This window comes from Limulus polyphemus, unplaced genomic scaffold (genome assembly GCF_000517525.1).
Source record: "Limulus polyphemus unplaced genomic scaffold, Limulus_polyphemus-2.1.2 Scaffold2805, whole genome shotgun sequence".
In the NCBI taxonomy this organism is placed as follows: Eukaryota; Metazoa; Arthropoda; class Merostomata; order Xiphosura; family Limulidae; genus Limulus; species Limulus polyphemus.
This window is the reverse complement of record NW_013668415.1, coordinates 90814-100513: the sequence shown is the minus strand read 5'-3', so window position 1 is coordinate 100513 and position 9700 is coordinate 90814. Positions and strand designations below refer to the sequence as shown.

The following is a 9700-nucleotide window of genomic DNA, read 5'->3' as shown; positions in this document are numbered from 1 at the left end:
TTTGTTGACGATACTTAGTTAACTGTCTGCTCAACTTGCAAATGTAGGTGAACCCATGTTGGTCAGTGTCACACCAGTTTACCTGTGAAAGATACCATTTGTTGATGATACTTAGTTAACTGTCTGCTCAACTTGTGAATGTAGTTGAACCCCTGCTAGTCAGTGTCACACCTGTTTATCTGTTAAAGATACTGTTTGTTGACGATACTTAGTTAACTGTCTGCTCAACTTGTGAATGTAGTTGAACCCCTGCTAGTCAGTGTCACACCTGTTTCACAGATAACTAAGTATCATCAACAAACAGTATCTTTAACTGTCTGCTCAACTTGTGAATGTAGTTGAACCCCTGCTAGTCAGTGTCACACCTGTTTATCTGTTAAAGATACTGTTTGTTGATGATACTTAGTTAACTGTCCAAATTACACTAGCAATTCTTTCATTTCATATCTTGTTTATTCTTGTACTACTGGTGAATATATTATATACAACATTTAGAAGACAAAACTAACTCATTAAAACACAATATCTGATGATCAATCTTATGTTATGAAAATGTTGAAATAAAACATGACATTCAAAACCACAATCCCCCATCATCATCATCCTCTTCTTCTTGTTTATCAACTTGATCAGAGTCAGAACCACCTGACTGTGGAGACATGCCGGCCTGGGACTGTATGTGTTCTTCTTCTTTCATTGCTTGGTTTGACTGAAATCCATACTGCCCTTGAAGTAAGAATTCTGATGGATCATAATTTTCATCAATCACTTCATGATCTCCCTGTACAGAGTCTTGGTAATTCATACCAGGCTCATCTTCCTTCTTAACAAATTCAGTGAAGTCTTGGTATGTTTCATTGGGTACGTCTTCATCCTCAAAATCATCTTTCTTAGTAAATTCTGTGTCACTTACTTCATTCTCACTGTTTTCAGGTGTTATTTGCAGATCTTTAGCTAAAACACTACCTTCATCATCATTCTGCAAGTTTGCCATATTTTCATCCTCAAAATCCCCTTCAACATCAATGAAATCCAAGTCTTCTCCCTCTCGAGTCTATATAAAAGGAAAGAGAATGTACATACACAAAAGGAAAAAAACTTAATTAAAAAGACAAAAAGCTTTCACTTAAATATATATATATATATATATACAGTCTAAAGATCTTCCCAAGAAATAAGACAACAGTGAAATATTACAAACAATTTAACCATTTAAAATTGTATATCATGTTGTCACTGGCTGCTACTATTTTCTTAACGAGGCTTTGTTAGGCCAAACTTCAAGCTTAACATTAAGTAAAATATAGTAATCTAGTATGACCAGGGCTGTCATCAGTGTTCCTGCATCCCTGTTGACATGATGGACAAGCCATCAGGACCTAATGGGCAATTCCCTTAGAAACAGAGCTCTGCAAAGCTTCAAGATTCAATTTGATTGTGAATCAGGACTGGATATTTTCGAATCTACACCACTTCCGGTAAACTTTATAATTTAGTTTTTTATTCATTCTATGTACCGGAAACTATTTTTTTGTAATAACACTTTTTTACCATTCTTCTTCCAGATGATTAAGTACATTATATTTTTAGAAAGATTTAATTTTATACTCATTACTAATTGTGTGTAGAAGTACTCTACATAAATAAACAATTTTATATTGGATTTAAAATGTAATTCAGCCTATATACCTTGTAATCTATATATATATGCACAGCTGACTCAATTCAAAATTTCATTTGATTCAATTAGAAAAAAAAATTGTGATTTGCAAGGTCCTACTTAGGAAGTTATTACCACAAAAACTTCTGTTTTGTTTATTACAATTAGCTTACCACAAGTTGAATAAAGATTTACCACTTCAGCATTTTTACAGGTTTAAAGAATGTTTATCTATGTTCAATTCTTCAAATCTTGTACAAGATATATGAATGTAAATATCATACAAACAGGCACATTTGAAACTATCATTATTTTTCAGCAGTAAAAACCCAGCATTAAATAAACACATGAATCTATAAGTAAAGGTTAGCCTGAAAGTTCTCACATGAGAAAATAATGAACAGGAATAGTGCATAAACTTCAACCACTATTAAACAGAGGCATTTTTAACACTTCAAACTACTTGGTGCAATTGTCTTAGGGGGCTGATCCATACTGATCAGCTATAGATACAGCAATTGATATGTTTTTTGCATTACTTTGGGGAACTACAATATGAGGAGCCTGTAGGTGTTTTGCACTGAGATTAAAGTATGCTTAAAAGAGCAAAAACATCCAGTGCATTTGTTACTACTTTTGCAGTGTCCAAACAAAGTTTTAATAAGGAATTAGTAACTTTAAAATTACATGTATAGAATATCCAATAATTATTTTATATAATGTATTTGGAATAAATGTTTGTATCCCAAATAATATATCTGTTACTATTATTGTAGGCAAGTCAATCAAATCAGACAATTGGTAGCATATACAAGTCACCTTGAAAGAATATGTAGAAGTGTCCAACATTGGGTGAACTGTTATTAAACCAAGAAATAATCTGATGAAGTTTAACTGAATGGATGACAATTGCCTGTTGTAGAAACACAAGAATAAAGGAGGACATTTTGAAAGTCTTTTGTTTTCAGATGGAAATCACCTCATGTATAATACTTGTGTTTCTACAACAGGCAGTTGCAGTCCATTCAACTAAATATCATCCTGAATATTAAACAATCTATCAAAAAAAACAACAACTTAGCAAAGAGGAATAAAACTAGTATTAAACTAATGATTATCTACAAAATGTGTGAAGGGCTAAGAAAATACAAATCTAGTGTGGAAGAAAGAAGAGATAGAAGGAGCTAAAATATGGCAATAGAGGCACATCTGACAAATATTGATCCCTAGTACATTGACAGAAGCAGCATTTGACAACGAACTGAAAGAAAATGAGAATCAGTACATAGAAAGGACATAAAGGGACTTTACATATTCTGAAGAAACAATTAGTAAAAATAATATCAAAATATCAGAGCTAGATATTTCAGGAATTAACAAATAGCAAAGATAATATCAAAATATCAAAGCTAGATATTTCAGGAATTAACAATTAGTAAAGATAATATCAAAACACCAGAGCTAGATATTTCAGGAATTAACAGTTAGTAAAGATAATATCAAAATACCAGAGCTAGATATTTCAGGAATTAACAGCTAGTAAAGATAATATCAAAACACCAGAGCTAGATATTTCAGGAATTAACAATTAGTAAAGATAATATCAAAATATCAGAGCTAGATATTTCAGAAATTAACAATTAGTAAAGATAATATCAAAACACCAGAGCTAGATATTTCAGGAATTAACAGCTAGTAAAGATAATATCAAAACACCAGAGATAGATATTTCAGGAATTAACAAATAGTAAAGATAATATCAAAATACCAGAGCTAGATATTTCAGGAATTAACAAATAGCAAAGATAATATCAAAATATCAGAGCTAGATATTTCAGGAGTTAACAATTAGTAAAGATAATATCAAAACACCAGAGCTAGATATTTCAGGAATTAACAAATAGCAAAGATAATATCAAAATATCAGAGCTAGATATTTCAGAAATTAACAATTAGTAAAGATAATATCAAAACACCAGAGCTAGATATTTCAGGAATTAACAGCTAGTAAAGATAATATCAAAACACCAAAGCTAGATATTCCAGGAATTAACAGCTAGTAAAGATAATATCAAAACACCAGAGCTAGATATTTCAGGAATTAACAGCTAGTAAAGATAATATCAAAACACCAGAGCTAGATATTTCAGGAATTAACAGCTAGTAAAGATAATATACCTACATTAAGTTATCCTAACACCAGTACACCTATGTGAGGTTAAGTTGACATCAGTGTACCTACGTGAGGTTCAACTGACACCAGTGTATCTACGTGAGGTTCAGTTAACACCAGTGTACCTACGTGAGGTTAAGCTATCCTCATTACACCTACACAATATTAAATTAACACCAGCAGGCGTACATGAGTTGACAGTAGTAGACTTACATGAGGTTATGCTAACACCAATACACCTACACGAGATTGAGTGGACATACAAGGCTTACAAGAGGTTGGGTAAACACCAGTAAACCTACATGAGGCCAAGCTAACATAAATAGGCGTACATGTGATTTAGCTAACATAAATAGGCGTACATGTGATTTAGCTAACACCATCATATCTTCATGAGGTTGACTACACACAGTAAGCAAATATGGAAAGCAGGCTGAGTTTTGGTTATTTTCACGTCATCAAGGTGTTATGAGGAATTGTGGAACTTACTATAAGTGAGCTTTCAAGTAATTCTTCCACTTTTTAGTTCTCAACATGTGTTTATGAAAACAATTCAGTATTAAGTCCAAAAGTAAAAATATAAAGTATTTTTGAAAACCTAGTAGAAAGGTTGTTTACAAGAGAAAATAACAATTACATAAAAACTAAAACACCTACTTGGAAAGAGTCATTGGGTTCTTTGCTGGAACTTTCATCACCAATCAAACTTTCATCTTGAGGAAAAGAGTTCCCTGTCATGGCTGAGTCTGTCTCTACTGCATCTAGAGCTGCCTCCATTGCTGCTTTAATTGCACTTTCCAATGTTGTAAGTTGCTCATCATACTACAGAAACAAGAACCAGATATATCAAACCATCTAGTAAAGAAAAAGTCTCTCTGATTTAATAAATGTTCATCATAATACAGCCCACAGAAACAAGGACCAGAGATATCAAACCATCTAGTACGGAGAAGTTTTTCTAATTCAAAACATGTTCATCATAATACAGCCCACAGAAACAAGGACCAGAGATATCAAACCATCTAGTACGGAGAAGTTTTTCTAATTCAAAACATGTTTATCATAATACAGCCCACAGAAACAAGGACCAGAGATATCAAACCATCTAGTACGGAGAAGTTTTTCTAATTCAAAACATGTTCATCATAATACAGCTCACAGAAACAAGGACCAGAAACCTTTCCAATTTAACAAATGTTCATCATACTATAGTGTGCAGAGATCAGGACCAGAGATATAAAAACATCTACAAAGAAATCTGTATTTTTTATAGATGGTGGAACATACTACATGTTTCACCATCAATAATAAAGTTGTTATTTGCCTTCCTATTATTATATTAGCATAATGTACTTCCTTACACAAGTTTATCATGCTACAGAAACATCAAGTTTTTTAAGTTCTCTGACTCACTTTTCTACTAAATTATCTTTCAAATAAAAATATAATTAAAATACCGAAATCTAAAAGTATATTTTGTATAAATTTCATTATTAAGTATTTGGATAAAGTATAAAAAATTAAACTATTAACCCTAATTATTGAACTTTTTTTTTTCTCACAATTAAAATTTCTTTTGGGTTTAGAATTATCTAAATTTTATTCTACAACATATTCTTTTAACAATGTGAGCTAGATCATTGTTGAAAATTGTAAATGCATTTCCTATCTATGGCTATTAGAATGAAATGAATAAAAAAGCAAATAATAAAGAGCATCTTAAAGATATGTTGATGTACTTAAAGTTAACATGTGCAAATTTAAAAAAAAGCTAATTTTGGAGATACGAGACAAGAATTCTCTGCTGTAAAATGAGCTAATGAATTAGTTGAAGTTTTTGATCAAATATGGAAAAATTGTAAAAATAAACTTTTAAATATCCAAGGTAGGTATGTTACTTATAGTAAAAAAAACAAAAAACAAGTAAGCTCACAAGGGATGTAAAGAATAATATTAAAGAAAAGCATTAAAAATATAATAAGATTAAATTAACTGCACCGATGGGAGATTTGGAAGATTATTGAAGGTTGAGAGAGTTGGTAAAACAGGAAAATAGTAAATAAAAAAAAAAGCATATGAAAAAAGTACAGATTAATAATAAGGATTTCTTCAAATACATTAAGGGTAATAAAAATGTCAGATTGGGAGTTCAGCCTTTGAGAGATGATACCGAAAGGCTAATATCTGATAATTATGAGATGGTTAGGTTATCAAATTTGGCTTTTTCTTTGGTTTTTACTAATGAACATTTAAGCAATATTCCTTATCTTGAACAGCTGCTAGATGGAAACAAGGTTGAACAAGATGACTGCATTAATCCCGAGCTCCACTTATTCAGTAAAGGACAGAGGCATTATGATTGAACAAGTACAACACACAATATATAGCTAACAATAATGATTTATTATTCTGTACGTTTAATTACTAAACAATTTTACTGACTGTAAACCTACTTGGATGTTAAATAAGCTTTGTTCAACTTACTGGGTTTTTCACAGTAAGTATCACAAGCATATCAATTACATGTACATAACTTGAATTTTAAAGACATAATTGCTGGAAATGGTTCAGAGGAGGGTTACTAGAATGGTGCCTGGAATGGAAAGGTTGTCATATGAGGATTGGTTAAGATCTCTTGAACTTCTTTTCTCATGAAAAAACAAACAGAATTAGAGAATTTTTAAAGGAATTGATAATGTTTATGCATCACCTTTTTTTTCGTATTTAATGTTGAAAATGTTAAGATTAGGGGACACATATAGGGGACTTTTGGCAGGGTAGGAGTCATCTAGAGCTAAGGCAGCTTTATTTTTCTAACAGGTTGTTTGATCTTTGGAACTGGTTGCTTTCAAATGTGGTAGATACAATTAATTTAATAAAGTTTAATGGAAAGCTTGATAAGTATTTGAATGATAAGGGCTAACTTTGAGTTTTTTAGTGTTTAATTTAGTGGATAGGATGGCCTAGACAGACCAAAAAGGTCTCTTGTTGTCCTTTAATGTTATATTAAAATAAATTACTTCTTCCTTACCTCATCTAATGCAATCCTACAAGTATCAACTATTTCTTTAGCTTTCTTGGTGAACTGGCTCTCCTGGCCATTGAATAAAACGCTATTTTTATGTATCAACTCAACATCACAAAAGAAGTCCTCTCGATTGTGATATTTATGAGACTTAGTATTCTGTTAGAAATAAAACAGGATAAATAAACATCCTTTCATAAGATATGGAAAAAAAGATCCTTTGAAATGCTATATTTGAAACAAATCATCAACTGTTCTTAAGATTTCAATTGTACTATTACAAATACCTAAAAACAAAAAATTACTTTTAGACATAATTTTCACTTTATAAAGCAAAGCTTAATATTTTAGAGCTGAGAAAAAGATGTCTGAAAAGTTGTATGAAAACAATGTTATAATAGAAGGCTACAACAACATAATGTTGAATTTTGAATTTGTATATTTCTGAAAAATATGTAAAGTTTTAATTTTGTCAGTTCCTTACTGAATACAATAAAGACTAATTTGATGTAAGAATAAAATTATCTTATGACTGTGTATGTAGTCTGCTATACTGATTGTTTTATTAAAAATGGTGTTTTATTATTATACTGGATTATTACAAATATACCCGTTTTAAAAAAATTGTAATAAATTTTGTAACCTAATATAGATACACACTATTATAAAATGAAATAAACCGACCTTTATAATCGAGTCTAAGTCGATGGGATTCTTAATAACATTGTAGTAATCTTTGACAAACTTCTTGTTAACTGGTTTATGGAAAGGCCAAGATTCCGGAATTGTCTTCAGTCGTTCGTTGACAATAGTTTCCAGAATGAAAGAAAAGGCTACTTGATCATTGTCATCTAAAAGTGGATTTATAGCTTTTTCTAAACGCATTAGCTTTTCTTCTTTCTCTGCAAACCGTTTCAGACACAGTTCCAGCATTTTTTGAGCATTCTGGGTCAAAATACTTTTAGTACCTATTAAATAAATATATTTTTATATTATTTTATAGACATTATACACAATATTTAAATTAATGATACAAATGTACAAAAAAAGCCACCAATATATGCACACACAGAAGGAAATATTCTGGTTCTTTTTTTGAAACTCACAATTCTTTGTGTATCAATTTGTATTCAGAAAAAATATAAACATTTCTCGGCCAGAGTAGACTTACTGATATTCCTTAAGTTCTTCCCTTCTCACAGTAGAAATATTAAATAGTGGAAATACTAAATAGTGGAAATACTAAATAGTAGAAATACCAAATAGTGGAAATACCAAATAGTGGAAATACCAAATAGTGGAAATACCAAATAGTGGAAATACCAAATAGTGGAAATACTAAATAGTAGAAATACCAAATAGTGGAAATACTAAATAGTGGAAATACCAAATAGTAGAAATACCAAATAGTAGAAATACCAAATAGTAGAAATACTAGGTAGTGGAAATACCAAATAGTAGAAATACTAAATAGTGGAAATACAAATTAGTGGAAATACCAAATAGTAGAAATACCAAATAGTAGAAATACGAAATAGTGGAAATATCAAATAGTGGAAATACCAAATAGTGGAAATACTAAATAGTGAGTGGAAATACCAAATAGTGGAAATACTAAATAGTGGAAATACCAAATAGTAGAAATACCAAATAGTGGAAATACTAAGTAGTGGAAATACCAAATAGTAGAAATACCAAATAGTGGAAATACTAAGTAGTGGAAATACCAAATAGTAGAAATACCAAATAGTGGAAATACTAAGTAGTGGAAATACTAAATAGTGGAAATACTAAGTAGTGGAAATACTAAATAGTGGAAATACCAAATAGTAGAAATACCAAATAGTGGAAATATGAAATAGTGGAAATACTAAATAGTAGAAATACCAAATAGTGGAAATAAGAAATAGTGGAAATACTAAATAGTGGAAATACTAAATAGCATAAAAATGAAAGAAGAACACAAAGATTAATGAAAACTCAGCCACTGCAAAACATAGACAGGGACGAAGCTAGAATCATCAACTCTGACAATTTTTTGGAAAACAATAAAAATAATGGAATATTTCTACATCAACACAATAAAACCTTCATTAAAGAAACTTGGGCCTAGAAATCAGCCACCAATGACTACCATTGGTTGAATCCACACTTAGTCACTCCATCAATCAAAACCAGGAACAAACAACCAAATATGTCCACCTCAATCCACCTGGATACAATATAAGGCCGGCAGTAGCTTGCACAAACTGACATGAAAATGAAAGGTGGAAGACTTTCAAAACTTCACCCTCTACACTTGAGCTGCATAAGTACATTATATAGTCACCAATATATTTCTACAAGTGTTACTCTAATAGGCAGTTATTAACAAGTTCACAGTCAACTCAACATAATAGTCTATTCTGACACATACTATCTAAACACTTTGAAAGAAACTAATTTAGAACACTAATGTAATTCAGTATGCTAATGATTAGGTCACAATCTAAACCAGCTGTAGATGACACCAGTACAATAACAGTTATATGGTTACAAATTAAACTATTAGGTCGTAACACTGTCATTAACCACCCCCAAAAAACATACATCATGTATGATAGTTCAACAAACTGCCTAAACATCACGTTAGTGTAGGCTATACACTGTGTAAAGTTTAGTATACCCTTATAATGATGGCATACGAAGAGACACACATTCAGCATGTAATGTTGTTTGAATACAAGAAGGGAAACAACACCTCTGTAGTCATAAAGAATATCAAAGAAGTTTATGGAAATGTTTTGAATTGATATTGATGCTCTGAAGATGCTTCTTGAGTCTAACCCAAGGCAACACACTT

General features: G+C 31.0%; 1 protein-coding gene across 3 annotated transcripts in view; it reads right to left on the bottom strand.

Moving 5' to 3' along the window:
- Nucleotides 1-434: 434 nt before the first annotated feature.
- The window catches only part of LOC106467941 (transcription initiation factor TFIID subunit 1-like), a 99490-nt gene continuing 90224 nt past the window's right edge, over nucleotides 435-9700 (bottom strand). For all 3 annotated transcript variants that reach the window (XM_013928327.2, XM_022396172.1, XM_022396171.1), the window contains exons 31-34: nucleotides 7543-7826; nucleotides 6865-7017; nucleotides 4491-4655; nucleotides 435-1054 (exon numbers count right to left, since the gene is read on the bottom strand). In XM_013928327.2, the coding sequence (XP_013783781.1) occupies nucleotides 575-1054; nucleotides 4491-4655; nucleotides 6865-7017; nucleotides 7543-7826 (1082 nt within the window). In that variant the 3' untranslated portion in view covers nucleotides 435-574. The remainder of the gene's footprint in view (nucleotides 1055-4490; nucleotides 4656-6864; nucleotides 7018-7542; nucleotides 7827-9700) is intronic.